This window comes from Alosa sapidissima, chromosome 16, assembly GCF_018492685.1.
Source record: "Alosa sapidissima isolate fAloSap1 chromosome 16, fAloSap1.pri, whole genome shotgun sequence".
Classification (NCBI taxonomy): Eukaryota; Metazoa; Chordata; class Actinopteri; order Clupeiformes; family Clupeidae; genus Alosa; species Alosa sapidissima.
The window spans coordinates 12,501,086-12,518,845 of NC_055972.1; the positions used below are offsets into that span (position 1 = coordinate 12,501,086).

General features: G+C 42.2%; 1 protein-coding gene across 1 annotated transcript in view; it reads left to right on the top strand.

Annotated features, from left to right (window-relative positions):
• Positions 1-204: 204 nt before the first annotated feature.
• The window catches only part of ide (insulin-degrading enzyme), a 33,711-nt gene continuing 16,155 nt past the window's right edge, over positions 205-17,760 (top strand). Inside the window, 11 exon segments of the mRNA XM_042065751.1 lie at positions 205-359; positions 1,635-1,819; positions 7,289-7,496; positions 10,896-11,065; positions 12,231-12,353; positions 14,050-14,162; positions 14,342-14,504; positions 14,756-14,848; positions 14,969-15,060; positions 16,710-16,790; positions 17,586-17,689. Coding sequence (XP_041921685.1) covers positions 214-359; positions 1,635-1,819; positions 7,289-7,496; positions 10,896-11,065; positions 12,231-12,353; positions 14,050-14,162; positions 14,342-14,504; positions 14,756-14,848; positions 14,969-15,060; positions 16,710-16,790; positions 17,586-17,689 — 1,478 coding nt within the window. The 5' untranslated portion in view covers positions 205-213.

Genomic DNA, 17,760 nt, shown 5'->3' on the forward strand with positions numbered 1-17,760 from the left:
TAGAAAGTCAAACAATAGTAAAAAAGTAAAAATAGACTGACAGGTAACTGCTTTAAGTTTACTGTGTGCGCAGTTGTTTTACTGGGCTGTATTTTGTCCCGAGTCTCCGATCTGAAATCCCGACTTCAATGATCGTTCCATTGCACATCAGTTAATTTTTTGCATCTCGAGTTTTTCGAGTTACGAGTACAATGGAACGCAGCATGATTGGTCATGCCTGCCTCGTCATGGCGATGTCAGCCGCATTCGCTTTTTGTTATCGAGGTCTGTAGAATGCTGCAATGTGTTAGCCGGCCGGCCCAGTTGACGAGAATCCCACGCATTTTAAGCTCCTGTCGACATTTCACCCACGGTTTTAGGTAAGTAAGAAAGTGATTTACTTAACAACGACAGCGCAATTTATGTATGAAGTGTTTGGTCACGATCAAACACCGTTTATGAACATGGGTTTATTTGAAAGGTAACGTTACCCAACAGTAGCAGGCCTAGAAGGTAGTGCTAGCTAACGTAACGTTAACATTAAGTTAGCAAATGGAAAAACCAGGGCAGTTTGTCCATAGAAGAGCCAGCTAGGTTTATGAAACGTATTCGTAGCACTGCGTTCTACAGATGTACATTCTTTATATTGTATGTATATTTTATATAAATGTTGCTGCTGTATTTACGTCCAGTAACGTTAGCTACCTTGCTAACATGTTCAGCTCAGCTCAGCGCTAACGGGACTTGGGTAAATCTAATGCTAACTGGTGAGCGCAGTATTGGGGGTATTGACATACAGTGTTACCTAAGGTTAGCTCTGGCTACCAAGCATGCTACCAGGTCGTCCCGTTGTCGAAGGCATTGCACTCTTGATATTTTATTTTAATGTGAGTGACGAAGTAACTCGCTGCTACTTGGCCTCAACAGTATTTTAACTGATAGCTGCTAGGCCATGATGGTGCTAAATCAACTCTAATGTCAGGTTCACTGTCTGTGCAAGACAAGCTAACGTTTCAAATCACAACGAAAGGGTTTTCAGAAACAGTGCAGTAACGTTATTTCAAACCATTGTACGGCAACATTATCAGAAACTTAAATTATAAAATTACGTTGTCCTTCAATTCCTGTCATTGAGTAACGTTATCTTGATGGTGTCACAATTATATTGACTCCCCGCTAGGCCCATGCGAACAGGAAGAATGCGAAAAGTTAAGCCGGTATCGTCAGATAAGTAGACGTGGGCAGACAGGTGATGCCTCCTCATCGGTGATTATGCTAAGCAGCAGTGCTTTTGTCACCTTTTTAGCTTTTATTTGTACATGAAAATGCCTACGATTTGTAGAGATTACCACTGCTCTCAAACGCCAGGCTGTAACGTTTAGTTTGGTCATCATGATGTATTTATTCCTAACCTAAATAATCTAAGCTAATAAGTTAGACCTCCTCTGTGATGGTTCCAGTCGCTGCAAAATATTGCGTCCAGCTCTCCAGATACGCATTCCATCCAGCGTGTGACTCTTGGAGAACAATTCGAGTGCATGGCTACACTACCATTATAAATTGTGCCTGACATAATCATGTGATCAAATAAAATATGCAGCTTGGATCCTGTGTGGGGGCTCTAGTTGACTCCCTTTCCTTCTTTTTCACTGCAGCTCTTTGTCGTCCCAGGCCCTCAGCATGACAGACCCGGCCGTGAAGAGGGTTGCGAGCGAAATCATCAAATCGCCAGAGGACAAGCGGGTCTACAGGGGCCTTGAGTTTACGAATGGCCTGAAAGCTGTGCTCATCAGCGATCCCACCACAGACAAGTCCTCTGCAGCACTCGATGTCCACATAGGTGGGTAAATCCTGTCTAGCCTCTCTTTTCATACAATGGCTATATATATTAACATTACATTTGGTCTAAGCATTTTTAACCAAAGCGACTTAAAACATGGTAAACAGTTTAAAGCTTTTAAAAACAATTTCTACAACAATTGTAGAACAATTTAAAACTATTTAAATTGGATAGATAGATAGATAGATAGATGCATGCTTATTTAATTAAAAAATCCTCACTACATACCCAGTGCCCATGATTCTCTACTACAGGGGAATTGACAAGTAGAGTTGCACAATTAATCAATTGTTAATGGATATTGCAATTTAAGCTAATGCATTTAGCTAATCTCAAAGGCTGCAATTAATTAATCTGACCCTGGCCAGATGAATTTCGTTCCGCTTAGCTCCGCCTAGCTTCACTCACATCCATCTGGGACCTCTTCCATTGAGAGTGATTTCTGCAACCGACTTTATGGTTCAGCCAATCAGGACGCAGGGCGGGAGTTTCGTAGATTTGACGTAGTGGAGAAGCGACCGTGAGACTTATCAGCGTCACGGGTTGGCTTCGATGTGAGTGGTTGAAGTAGCACGTCAATAGATGACGGACAAGTGGCTTATTCACTCATATGCAAGCATTTTTTGATTAGGCCCAGCCTTCTGAAACACCATTCCAATGGATCGGTTTCAGATGGATGAGTGGAGCTAGGCGGAGCGAAATTCATCTGGCGAGGGTCAGGTTAGCAATTAATTGTGCTGCTTGCAGCTCTGTTCCAGGAGTGCTGTCTTTCTCATGCATTAGGCACTAGTGCCGAACTTGAAGTGAAATTTGGATTACTGAACTTAAACTCTACTTTCAAAAAATATATTGCACATCCAATCACAGTATCTGTCAGAAAAGACACAATTAGATATTTTCCTCAACTTGTGCAGCCCTATTGGCATTTTCTGGTTTTTCCTACTAAAACATTTAGGCTAGTTGTTCCTCTTCCATCAGCAGTACTGTGTTTATTAAATAAGACACTTAACCATGCCAGAATTGGACCCAACTGTTGTTTACCACCCAGTCTTCCTATTTTAACCCTACACGAATCAGCACTTTGCTGTCTTCTGTGGAATGTAAGCAGTAGTATTGCATTGTTGGAAAACAGAAAAACAGACCTGGCATGACAGTTCTATTTAACACCGCTTTTTAAATAGTTGTACCCTAGGGCTAAATCGATTCATCGAGTTACTCGAATAACTCGATTACAAAAATTACTCAAGGCAAAAAGCCTGCCTCGAAGCCTCGTTAAATTCCTATAAAGCGCACTATACGCGCAGGGATCTGATTGTTCCACACGGACAGTTGTTCAGGAAGCACACCACTAGCGTGAATCGTGATGCATTCTGAATTTAGCTGGCGCGATTGCGAAGTCAAGATGTCCATAAATGGCAGAGAATGTCTAAAGTAAAGTTTTGGGATCATTACATACTCATAAAGGTAAAGAACAAGCATCTGAACCAAAAACATCCACTCCATGCTGTTTCACCAAGCGTCAATAAAAGTAGGCTATCTATCTATCTACGTAGCCTATAGCCTACATTGATGTTGGCTGATTTTAATCACAAACTGTATTTGTAGCGATGTCGTGATATAATCAATGTTTAGCTTTGATGTTTTTAAGTAGTAAACTTATTCACGTTCAATTGCAAGACAGTATGCCTAAAAAAGAACCCCTTCTTATACACATGCATGCACCCTCATCTTTCCTCACGCACAGCATGCGTGTACACACACACACACAGGTTGCTAGGTTACCATAGCAAATAGGCTCACCCCAGAAATTATTTTTTAGTAGCCTAATGGTAAAATTATTTGTTAGTAGCCTAATGGTAGGCTGTTTTTTAATAATGGTAAAATTATTTGTTAGTAGCCTAATGCCAAATGCTGCAGGTGTAGAAATCTATATAAAACAGATATTTCCTTTGATGTCAGATCTAGATTACAGCATAAAACTCGTTGTGCATATTAATAGCCTACATTAAATTGCGTTCCCTCTTCTCCCTCCCAGCACTTCACAACATAGTATGGACAGCTTTGTTCGCCCAGCTAAGTCATGCACAAGAGGTTGCAATTTTATAGAGAGCATTTTGAACATTATTTAATTGTTGGCACTGGCACTTATAAACACTAAATGGGTAAATTGCAATAAATGGGCTTAGTTTTGGAGCCAAATGTTGGAGTTGGAATAAATACCTCTGTGCCAATTGCTTGATCATTTTACAGCAATGTCCTTTTTGTTATGCATTATTTGTTTTGGTTGTTTAAAAATGCAAATAAAAATGATTAATCGATTACAAAAAGAATCGATAGCTGCAGCCCTATTGTACCCTTAGACATACACACACACACACACACGCAGAGCAGACTTCTCTCCGATTAGTTACTCAACCTCTTCACTTCTAAATAATTCAGGTATTCTCTTTGAAAGGTTTCTTTTAGATGGAGACATGACATATTAAATGGTTATACTTGTAGCCAGAATAGAAACCCAACATGCACTATGCGGATAAACCGATGAAGATACAAGCATGTCATTTTTTCTTTATATAGTTTATATGCAAAGCACTTTAATGGATATATGTAGGGCTTTTAAAAGGGATACTGGCAGTGACCCATTCAGTCCAAATGTATTTCACACACTGGGAACAGCAGACTGTGGCTATGGAAGTGTGACCCAATTATTATCTGTTATCTTAGGTCAGAGCTAAGCCTCTTAGAAGAAATCAGTCTTTGTTTCTGCTGTAGCGTAATGGTCGCAGGTTGCTATGATATTGCTTAGGCCTCGTCTGTCATCATAAAGTTAGCACTCCTGTGGAGTTTACACTATGATCTGTTGCTGTGTAGCTCATAAAGTCATGTAACCTACGTCAGCTGCCCCACATATTGGAACTAAGTCACTTGCAACAACAGTGGAAGAAAATCGGAATGTCCTTCTAAAAAGCATAATTTATTACATATTTGCCAAGTATAACTGTGAATATAATATACTTCTCTTCTCTGGTTTATCCTTTACAACATTAGGAAGACCTTATCTGACAAATTCCACACAACTTCTTGTTCAGGCCATGTTCATCTCCAAGATGGACTATTGTAATTCACTATAAACTGGCTTACCTGCTTTTGTAATAAGATCGTTAGAGCTAAATCAGAATGCTGCAGCACGCCTGGTCTTCAATCAGCCAAAGAGGACACATGTAACTCCTCTCCTAGTTACTCTCCATTGGCTCCCTATACTAGCCAGAATTAAATTTAAATCTCTCACTTTCCCCTGTAGGACATTGACTGAATCTGCTCCCTGTTATTTTAATTCAATGAGATGTACATCTGCCCACTGTGTTCTTCTGATGAGCGTCTGTTGTGTCGACCAGTCTCAAACGCTATGTCAAATTCAAAACTCTTTTCCTCAGTGGTTCCATGTTGGTGGAATGAGTTGCCCAGTGCTCTCCGTTCCTGTGATATTTTTGGGTTCTTTTAAGAGGGGTCTAAAGGCATCTGTTCAATATGCACTTAGTTCATTAATCACTTCTTATATGTTATGGTTTGTATAGTATTGTTTATTTTCATTAGGCTGTTGGTTTGACATTGTTTATTATTGATATTCTCCTTAATGTAGTCTTACCATGCTATTGTTATTGTTATTATATTGTTGATTGAATGGACATTATTAGAGATGCACCGATAGATTGGCTGGTGACCGGAATTGGCCGATTTTCACGTGATTGGCCATGACCGGCGACCGGCCGGGCAGTCTGAGACATGCCGATTTTATGCCCCAGCTGAACCACAAGCACAGCTGAACGGAGATAACCGATTGCGACATTAAAAATAATCAAAGTTTAGCGATCATAGGCTACATGATAATAAGATGTCAACAAGCAGCGACATACAGTAGCCCTAGTAGTTCTACTCCACTTAAAAAAAAATACTCAAACTATTTACTGCACGTAGACTAGGGCTATGCCTTAATACCCTAGTCTAGCAGATTGAGAAGTGGATGTCGTAAAAAGTGAACAAACGATAGCCTATTAGAACGTTAAAGTTGCTTTTGACATAGTAGACTACAATGAAGAAAACTGATGCTCTGAATACTGAATCAGCTGTCTCTGAAAATTTCTATAGCCTAATTGATGCATTTCACCGGAATTTGGATTTAAGTTTTTCACCACAAAACAGACGTGCGCTGTTTTCATATGGTGGAGCACCTAATCGCTATTAGCACTTCTCCCCAGTGTTTGCATGATAGCCTACTCCCACTTTTCCCTCGCCCTCCCATAAATTCATCAATGCATATGAAAATATGTTCAATGGAAGCATGTTCAAATGTATCATGAAAATTGTTCTTATATCTTTAGTTGGATATTGGATGTGAGAAGAAAAAAAAATGGGTGTTCCATAAATGCATTTATATTAGTAGTCTGAAATTAATGTCCCACACTGGGAAGCATTATAGTTTGATACTGCAGCTGAAGTTAGACTTGAAGAAGAAACAGCCATTCCATTATTGATTTAATGTTTATTAAATGTCTATGTTTCATTTACCGGTTCCATTTCTTTAACAGCCATTTCATTATTGATAAGTTGATCACATTTCTATATTAACATGTTCTATTAAAGAAAAGATAGAAAATAACTATTTGTGTGTGTGGTGTAAAATGGTAAGAAGAAATTAAATCGGAATCGGTTAAAATCGGAATCGGCAGGTCAAACTCTATGAAAAATCGGAATCGGCCCAAAAAATTGCAATCGGTGCATCTATAGACATTATTGTTTATTATTGCAATTTTCCTGCATTTGTATTGCTTATGTCGTTAGGCTATTGATTGAATTGACATTGTTGTTAATCATTGCTATTCTCCTTAAAGGTGCTCTAAGTGATGCCACACGTTTTTTAGGCTAAAACATTTAATGTCACTTATTGCAAGCATCACCTAACCAACCGCTAGCTGTCTGTGTCCTGAATACACTGTAAAAAAACACAATCTCTGTGGGTAGCCCAGACTGCAGAAACGACCATAAAAACAACCTGGGCAAACCTAGCCCATAAAAACATAACAAACTGTTCCAGCAAATCACAGACGAGACGCGCGTTTAGGAGAGTTTCAATTGCACAGGAGCAGCACAGGAGGGAGGTAGAGGAAGTAGCGAGCTAGCTCTCTGTTTTGTTTGAAAGTCAGATGTGACGTTACCCAGCATCGCTTAGAGCACCTTTAATGTAGTCTGACCAACATTTTAAATTGTTCCCTGTTAAATGTAAGTATTATATTGTTTAGTATTTGTATGTCGCTTTGGACAAAAGTGTCTGCCAAATCCCATAACCATATAACTTATGTAACTATAACGTATCTCCAATCAAAATCAGCATGTCAATGAAGCTTGATAATCAGAGTATGGCTCTTCATACAGTATTTACCCACAATGCACCTCTGCCTCTGTCTGGTTCAGGTTCCCTGTCGGACCCCTCCAACATTTCTGGCCTGGCTCACTTCTGTGAGCACATGCTCTTCCTGGGCACTAAGAAGTACCCCAAGGAGAATGAGTACAGCCAGTTCCTCAGCGAGCATGCAGGCAGCTCCAATGCCTTCACCAGCGGAGAACACACCAACTACTACTTTGATGTATCTCATGAACACCTAGAGGGGGCGCTAGACAGGTGAGTGCAGTGGTCATTCCCTGCCTACGACATTTTCTTTTGTAACCTTTTAGTTGTGTACATAGTTTTGTGTCATCATATTACATATAGACTTTGAGATTCTAATGGTGGAGTGTAATAAACTTCAATACAAGGGCTTGCTTTAGTGACTGATTCCTAGGGTTTCAACATGTCGTTCGACGTATTAGGTTCGTAGTGTAGATTCTGACCTCAGTTTGCCAAGTCGGTCTTGGCAAGTTGAGGTTGTACAGCAACAAACTTTGTTCTAATTTGGGAGAGTCCTGGTGAAGGTGTAGGCCCTCACACAAGACTGGTTTCTGGGTGTGTGGTTTATGAAGGAGCACTGCAGTAGGAACACCCACGTGAATGTCATCTGAACCGCCTGCTCAGCTGTGCTGAGTCAGAGAAACACCTGTCATGCTGCAGGTTTTTTTACCTGGTTGGTTTGTGCCATTGTGTGTGTATATACACACCCCAAGGTGTGAGGCTTAATGTGCAGGGCCATCTGGAAGGCATACTGGGCTCTTGGGTTGGGGTTGGATTGCATTTTTATCCCCTTGACCATTTAGGGTGGGTTTGTCCTTTTCATTAGAACATGTGGTCAAGCTCAGGTGTCCCCCCTGTGGATGACCTTGTGGTCACATGTACGACCTTGGAGAGTATTGTGTGACTGGCCCATTAACAGGGCAGAGTATTCCTCCTGTGTCCAGGATGCTTAACACGTTTGCAATTTAACTTCTGAACATATTCTATAAAATATTTGTCTTACAGAATAATAGTAGTAATTTTGTAATGCTCAGTGCTAATTATGGTATTTTTCTGCTATTCCATGAAAAGCTCCTGAATATGATTAGTTTCAGGTTGGGTAGGTGGGGTCTCTGATGCCACTGCATTATGTAGTGGGTAGTTTGTGACCAGCTGTCAGTAACAAGAGAAAGGGTTTCTTTACAGGGACATTCAAACCCAACCCCCCTAACGTTACATGAATGCAAATGAAATGCTTGCTGTAGGTTTCAGAACGTGCAAATGTGAAGTGTAATGAAATGGATCTACCTGTTGCCTGTAATGAAGTTTTTGTAGGGACAGTGTAGGCTGCAGCACATTTGGTGAACATTTATTTGACTGATCTCAGGGCTGTGGCACACACACACACGCACAAACAATAGAACTCACATGACTGGATTATGTCAGACTGGTTCCCTGGCACTTGCTCTCTGAAGTAAATGAGCAAATAAATATTATTTTCTTTATATACCCAGATAACCTGTGGTATGTATAGCTAGCATGATTGCCGTACATAATAGGTTTTAGGTGATCGATTACAGTGTTTCCCACAGAATTGGATTCAATTTGTGGCGGTAGCTGACTTGTACAACAGGAGGGGGGGTGGGGGTGGTATTAAGATCGTCTTGGTAGTGTATAGGTCTAATTGAGTGCCTGTCACTTTAAGACGTTTGTGATTAACACAGTTAAAAGGCTGCTGATGTGTGGATGCAATTCATAACATTTTCTACATAGTTAAAATAAAGGTTCGTACTTCTCCTTGGGACAAGCACTTTTCCATTTACATCAGGATTTTGCAAACATTCAGTGTCTGAGTCAATAAAATGAGCCCTTCAACGAAATTGACAAGCAGCTGTAAGTAGGCTAAGCATGCTAAATTCGACATCCAAACAGTATTGATTGCATAACTTAATTTAGTTTAGTCTCTTCAATGTAGAGGTCTGCGCGGGACTGATTTCAGTCCTGCGCCCGCCCACTCCCGCAATATTCTGTCCCGCTCCCGCATTAATGTGTCATTTTTAGTCCCGCTCCCGCCCGCATCTGTAACATGATGTCCTGCTCCCGCCCGCTAAAGCCTGCATGCAGGAGGGATAGCCTATTCAGCTTTTCTTTCTGTCTCACGAAAGGAGCGCACACATCTGAGAAAGACTCCAGATGTCAGTTTCTTGGTTCTGAATGTAAGCTAACAACTGAAGTAGGCCTAGCCTGGTGCCCTCTTCCTGTCATGCTTTCGATTTCGAGTTTTGACAATGAGCAGCAGGAACAAATTGAACCCACGTAAACGACAATAATATAGGCTATAGGCCTGCTATCCATCAGTTATGCTTAAACCCCGTTATTTAATGCTGCCTAACAGAACATCCAGCTGAACTATAATTATGAACACTACTTTTAATCATTTCCATATTTAATTTTACGCACATATTTAATTTGCGGGAGTGCAGTGAATCATCGGTTTGTCCCGCACCCGCGAACGCACCTCTCTCATCCCGCCCGCTCCCGCAAAGAGCTTTCAAAAGTTGTCCTGCTCCGCACTCTTTTGCGTCGGGTCCCGTGGGTCTACTGTGGGAGTGCAGACCTCTACTTCAATGTAGCCTACTATGTTGTGATAAGACCTTAGCAGAGTTGACTTCAATGCAGCAGTTTTGAACAAATTTGCGCAGCTTGGTCACGATGCTAAGCGGATTTAAAAGCAATTTAGCCAGACGTCTTCTATGCAATGCTTCTATGTGGCAACAACAATCCTTCAACAATCGTGAATAGCCTACTTTGTTAACTGCACATGCAGAGGAGGGGCAGCGGGCTACGAGAGAGAGCGGGGCGGGGTAAGGAAAGGCTGCGTGCGTAAAAAGCGCAGCTCAATGGCATTGCAAGGATTTGATCTTGTATTTAATTTAAAATAAATTAAATTAAACATAGAATATTAATCTGTGGCGGCCGATTTTAATTTCATGGCGCCCCGCCACAGATTAGTCAATGTATGGGAAACACTGGATTAAACTGAAAAGCAGGTTTTGTTTGTGGTTGTGTTTGACGTACATTGTGGTACAAATTACTTTCCCATCAAGTTCTTTCATTTCTATTCTTATTTACATGGCAGTTGAAACATGCAAATAGCTTTTTGCATACAGATGTTATTAAACATGTCATGCCCAGGGTTTTATAGCTTTGACTTCACTCCCACAGTCCGTATCCCGCAGAGCATGACTAACTCACAAAAGGAAAATGGAGCACAGAGCTATTTTCTTCATCAAACATCAAAAACATACAAAAAAAAAAAAACGAAATGGAGCTTTTAGTGTTCTTTGTATCACCCTGTGTGTTCTCTATCAAGGTTAGCAGCAGTGACTAGTGCAAGGCCTCAATGTGCCATTTTACATGCTAATGCATGCTCTTCTTTTATGTGGTTGTCTCTGTGTTGTCTCAGTGCTGCCGTTTTTGTCTATGTTGTGTCTCTGGGTCTCAAATATGGTCAGCTGCTGTGTGTGTGTGTGTGTCTGTGTCTATCCCCCTCCCCCCATCAGTTTCTTGATTAAGTTGACGTGGTATGTCTTTATGTGTGCGTGTGCCTTGGTGTGTGTGTACGTTTGTGTGTGTGTCTGTCTGTCTGTGCAGGTTTGCACAGTTCTTCCTGTGCCCTCTGTTCGACGAGAGCTGCAAGGACCGGGAGGTGAACGCCGTGGACTCCGAGCATGAGAAGAACCTGATGAACGATGCCTGGAGGCTCTTCCAGCTGGAGAAAGCCACGGGGAACCCCAGTCACCCCTTCAGCAAGTTCGGAACTGGTAAGAGCAACGCATTGCCAGAGGGCAAGTTCAGATCTGGTGAGGGCAACGCATTGCCAGAGGGCAAGTTCAGATCTGGTGAGAGCAACGCATTGCCAGAGGGCAAGTTCAGATCTGGTGAGAGCAACACATTGCCAGAGGGCAAGTTCGGAACTGGTAAGAGCAACGCATTGCCAGAGGGCAAGTTCAGATCTGGTGAGAGCAACGCATTGCCAGAGGGCAAGTTCAGATCTGGTGAGAGCAACACATTGCCAGAGGGCAAGTTCAGATCTGGTGAGAGCAACACATTGCCAGAGGGCAAGTTCAGATCTGGTGAGAGCAACACATTGCCAGAGGGCAAGTTCAGATCTGGTGAGAGCAACACATTGGTGGAGGACACTGAGGCACAAGTGGCTACAGAGTCTATACCATGTGCGGGTCCGAGTACCTACTGAGACCCAGGTTCAAATCTGACCTGCGGTCATTTCCTGATCCCATTCCATTACATCTCTCGATTCCTGGCGATCTTCACTATCCTGTCTAAATAAAGGCAAAAATATAAATATATAAAAAGAGAAATACTTTGCCCATGTTAAATTAAGAAATATTTGTGCAGAACCTCACACACATTTGTGAGTAATGCTTTTTAAAGAAACATTTTAATAGCTGCTGCTTTTTCAGGCTCCTTAAGGTGATTATTTAGGAGGTGTTTTTTTGCATGAGGTGAATCACTGAATATTTGTATCTTACCCAGATGTAAATCTCCCCCAATATATTTGCATTAAGGCTATTCCGAAGCACTTTAATGCCAATAATTGAATTTGGGTGTAGTCAATGCGTCTCAACTGGATCCGTTTTGTCTTGGAGCTGAATAGCCACTGGGGGGCAGAATTGAGTCATGTGAAGCTTTACAAGGCAAATAGAGATGTCAGACGCCTGTGGGTCAAGTGTCGTTCAGCAATGGTTGATCTTCTATGACGGGAATACCTGTGGGTTTTCAGCCTTTACCATTACTGTGCCTTCTCTTACTCTTCTGATCAGAGATAAGTATACAGTAGATTTTTTTACCGTTAACAATTCTGAATGAACGATAAACCCAATAGACATGGCTATTTTATCCTTGAAGGCAGACGAGGGAGTGTGTGACCTGACCGTAGCCAGCTAACACTTTTTGAATTATTTTTAGGGAACAAGCTGACCCTGGAGACAAGACCCTCTAAAGATGGAATCGATGTCCGCCAGGAGCTGTTGAAATTCCACTCCACCTACTACTCCTCCAACCTCATGGGGCTATGTGTGCTGGGCAGAGGTGAGCTGTGTGTGTGTGTGTGTGTGTGTGTGTGTGTGTGTGCTGGGCTCAGATGAGCACTGTCTGTCTGTGAGTGTGTGTATGATATGTGCGTGTGTGTGTGTGTGCTGGGCTCAGATGAGCACTGTCTGTCTGTGAGTGTGTGTATGATATGTGCGTGTGTGTGTGTGTGCTGGGCTCAGATGAGCACTGTCTGTCTGTGAGTGTGTGTATGATATGTGCATGTGCGTGTGTGTGTGTGTGCGTGTGCGTGCTTAGGCTTGGCTGAGGCGCAGTGTGTGTGTGTGCTAGGCAGAGGTGAGCTGTGTGTGTGTGTGTGCTGGGCTCAGATGAGCACTGTCTGTCTGTGAGTGTGTGTATGATATGTGTGTGTGCGTGTGCGTGCTTAGGCTTGGCTGAGGCGCAGTGTGTGTGTGTGCTAGGCAGAGGTGAGCTGTGTGTGTGTGTGTGCTGGGCTCAGATGAGCACTGTCTGTCTGTGAGTGTGTGTGTGTGTGTGCGTGTGCGTGCTTAGGCTTGGCTGAGGCGCAGTGTGTGTGTGTGTGCTAGGCAGAGATGAGCGCTGTGTTTGTGCTTGGCTGAGGTGTGTGTATGTGTTTTGTTTGTTTGTGTGTTGGGCAGAGGGAGGTGAGCACTTTGTGTGTTTTAGAGGCTTGGATAGAGGCTTGTATATCAAAGATAAAGTGTGGTGAAACTAAACATACAATGATATTCCATCTTCAATTCTCAAATTATAATATTTAATATTCATTGATAAACTGTCTCCGGTGATCAAATGTCTTCTGTGGTTTCAACTGACCCCCTGGTGATATGAGTAATAAACTGAAATACAATGCAGGCTTCAAGTAGGACATCCGTCACTTAGATTCGTAGTGAAAGAGTTTTTGAACCCAAAAAGAGGAATATAAAGATTTCCAAATACATATTTAATATTGCCTTCAAAGCCCAAGATTGCCATGTTTAAAATATTCTTGTATCATGTGTTCATGTATACCTGTTGGATCATCTTCTCTCCTATTAAGGGGCATCGTAGGATCATGTGTCTCCAATTGAAATGAGTGCAATGTCTGTGTTGGCGAGGGCAAGGTTTGTGACTGTGTTGATTGGTCGCAGACCTTGTCACTCATCACTCACGTAGTCTACCGAGCATCATTGTCTGTCCCCAGGCCAGTGTTTGGGCCATGAAAGCATTGTACATTGTCATCATAGTAAATGTTGCTGCCAAAGTGACTCTTTGTGTCATTGTGTGGTATGCCTCTGGGCCTGAGCAGCTGAAATGCATCTTTATTTAATGCAATTATTTAATCCTACTGAGATCAAATCTCCATTTCAAGAGAGAGCTAGAGAGCGGACAGTGGGCGAAATGGTGGGGAGGAGGCTAAAAATGCATGTAACCAATTGTAAGGTCAATTGTTAGTTAAGTTTTCAGTTATATAACTTCATAGGCATCAGCTCTCCAAGTTCACTAGCTGGGCTCTACTGATCAGAAAAAGTTTGTTGCCACTTTTAATTCCTATTAACAGTGTAGGAAAAGGGCTTATGGCAAAGGACAAATTACATTATGTATGCACACAAAACTCAGGAGAATTAGCATTAGGAAGGATTATGTTCAGCGCTGTTGGTGTTTATCATGTCAGGAACAGAAAATGACTAATTTCCTGCGGTTTTCTTAAGGCACTTTCATTTGTGCCCTATAGAATCTCTGGATGATCTCACATCCATGGTAGTCAAGCTGTTTGCAGAGGTGGAGAATAAGTCTGTGCCTATCCCAGAGTTCCCTGAGCACCCCTTTCAACAGGAGCACCTTAGGGTGAGCCCACTGTCACACCACACACACACACACACACACACACACATACATGCACACACGTCTCTTTAGGTTGTGTTAACAGTACAGCAGTAATGAAAGTGACGACTATTTTCCTCTGTGTGTGTGTGTCTCTCACTCTCACTCTAACTCTCACTCTCTCTCTCTCTCCCTCCCTCCAGCAATTTTATAAAGTTGTCCCCATAAAGGATATTAGGAACCTTTACGTCACTTTCCCCATCCCTGACTTGCAAAAGTATTACAAGTCCAACCCTGGCCACTACCTTGGTCACCTCATCGGCCATGAAGGTCCTGGCAGCTTGCTGTCTGAGCTGAAGGCTAAAGGTGAGTACATGTGGATGTTACTGAAAGTGTTTGTTCATTCAGATGCAATTTGTACAATTTACTCAACCAGATAGTTTGACGGATTAGCATACAACATTGCAAGGGGCTTTTTTTTCACTCTGAATCAGAACTAAACAGTTGTGTTATTAAAGAGCTCCTGCTCTTGCTTCAAGCCATATTATATGAGTCTGTCTCTGAAACTGGATTTGCGTTACGATGAGCACTGTCGCTAACGTCCTCTGTGGTTCCAGGCTGGGTCAACACGTTAGTTGGAGGCCAGAAGGAAGGCGCGAAAGGCTTCATGTTTTTCATTATAAACGTGGACCTTACTGAAGAAGGACTTTGTGAGTGTTCCCCTCAGATCTTTGTATATTTTTGAGCCTTTCATTTCTGTCTACTTGTGGGCGAAAGTGTTTTTATCACACTACCATTGATCTTGGTGTGTTCCTGTGCCTTGTTAACAGTACATGTTGAGGACATCATCTTCCACATGTTCCAGTATATTCAGAAGCTTCGCACTGAGGGACCCCAGGAGTGGGTGTTCCAGGAATGTAAGGTGAGTGGTGCGGTCTGCATCTGAATCATACTGCAGCAGCCTACTGTTGCCGCTGGGACTTTATGGGGATGAGGTTCCCCACCATGGTTTAAACCTAGTTCTAGACTAGGGCTGAACGATTTTGGAAAAAAATCTAATTGCGATTTTTCTCACCAATATTGAGATTGCGATGCGATATGCGATTATTTTTAAGCTCTTTATCTTCTGTCTTATTCAACAAAGACGAGCAATATATTATTCTATAGTATGGCCAACACAAAATTAGATAAGTTAAACATAAACTGTTCTTTCCTGGAGCCCAGGGCTATGTTATGATGGCATTAGGTCATTGAATAAGATTGATGAATGAAATATTTTTTATTTAACTATTTTAATCACATTAGTAGACTTATATTTGTTGAACTTCCAGCCTTGTAAACATTTAATGATTCTGATTCGTTTCTATTTTGTTTCTATTTCATGTAGATATGAGCTTCTTTCGTTAGTTAACAAATAGGTCTACATGTAGTGGCACTGACACGGCTTCTCCTTGTCCTGTGCTCTCCATACACGCGCACACACACACACACACACACACACACACACACACACACACACACAGACCCGCTCCTCTCCTCTGTAGGCTACTTGCACGTGAATCGGAACAAACTACTGTAGATTGTTGTAGCGCAAATAAATGCGGCCGAATGACCGTTCGGCTCGGTGTTAACTAAAGGTTAGCATCATCAACACCGCAGCGCAATACGCATGCATGCAAATTAACTAGTTTGTTCATATCACAACAAAGCCAATCGCGGAGACAAAACTCTTTAAACAGGCAAAGTTATCAGCAGTTAGCATGTATGTAGCCTAGAACCTTAGCTGGTAAGCTAATGTTAGAACAGCTGGGTTTTTGGTGGTTAGCTGTGTCAACTACTTGCGGATAACATTATGCATCAATTCATTACCTGTGAGATGAAATGTTTGTGCCGCCAACCCCCATGGATATCGCAAATGCCCCCACTGTCACTGTACTCCAGTAAACAAAGTCCCCAGTGCACAGGTGAATGGCTGCTGTGCAGCCTAAACAGTCGTGGAGTTTTAATCGTCAGCTGGGCAAGTGAACAAAGTTACCAGAAAGAGTAGCAGCACAGGGGAATTATGAACTAGAACCAGGGACATGGCAGGTTCGAGCAAAAGGTAATGAAGAGGTTTATTTTTAACCAAAGTAGCTCTACTGATCAGACCTTTCTTGACACTGTTAGCTGGTCCTCTTGTTTACGTTTTTTGCTTCTTCAGTGGTCGGTGAGAAGAGTCGGTGGCGCGTCGGCAAGCGCAAGTATAAATTCGCTTTGGTGACGTCACATATTACAAATCGCAGCCTTTGTGGTTTGAAAATCGTGTTTCATCATATCGCGATATTATCGCAAATGCAATAAATCGTTCAGCCCTATTCTAGACTAAAGCAAGAACTGCAGTGGAAACGTCCAGTGAAATAAATGGTTTTAGTCTAGGACCAGGTTTAATCCATGTATGGGGAAACAGTCCAATAGTGTCTATAATCTCAAGTGATGTAGAGTCTCAGAGTTGTAAGGAGGCGATCTTTAGGGCTTTTTATACCTGGTCCTCTTTGCTTATGTTTTTCTTTTTTGTCTTTCTCCTCCCTGCAGGATCTAAACAATGTTGCCTTTCGATTCAAGGACAAGGAGCGTCCTCGGGGCTACACGTCTAAAGTGGCCGGCTTGTTGCACGTAAGTACAACCGTCATGGTCTCCGTGGCGATCTGGAAAGGTTGTAGCCATGGTTACAAGCGAGGCTCAGATCATCCGATCGCTGATGTCACCCGGCCTCTGTAATTGAAGCTTTGCGGTAGTGAGGGGGCAGTGTTGTGGGGGGCGTGTGACGGGTCATGCACCCTCTCGAGATGAGACTTTCACCACACGAGACGTGAGGCTATCATGGCAATAGAGCGGCCAGTGACATCCACACTCGGAGGCTGGACACTGAAGTGCCTCATCAGTGTTGGCGATGGTGCTTCACTTCTAGTCCACACTAGTTACCCTAATTGCTTGATACCATAGACAGTGTTCTATATATATACAGTCTATACTTGATACCATATGGTGCAAATGCAGTGTTGGATGGATGGATGTTTCTGGATATGAGAAGGTGAATAGTAGTCACTTGTTCCCCCCATTGATTAGAATAGTGAGGTGAGCACTCAACAAAGGATATGAAGTAGTTGCATTTTGTGGTAGTAGCATAAATGTTTAGTTGACTACATAAATATGGAAAATTATTCTAGATTCATGCCTCTCTTGTGCATACATATTCTGCTTTTACCATTAAATTATAGTTTTAGATCATGCAGACTTGATGACCCTTGGCTGTAAATACCTCCATCACATCAGTGTAGTGTAGTGGGCATGATGAGGTGCTGATAATGAGTCTCTCTCTTTCTTTCTTTCTTTCTTTCTTTCTTTCTTTCTTTCTTTCTTTCTTTTTCTCTCTCTTTCTCTTTCCTGCTCTCTCTTTCTCATCTCCAGTACTACCCGCTGGAGGAGATCCTGGCGGCGGAATACCTGTTGGAGGACTTCAGGCCTGATCTGATCCAGATGGTGTTGGATAAACTCCTGCCAGAGAATGTCAGGTGGGTGCAGGACTGTAGGCCATCCATTACAGATGAGAATAGTATGATCATGATCAAGAAACTTTTTTTTT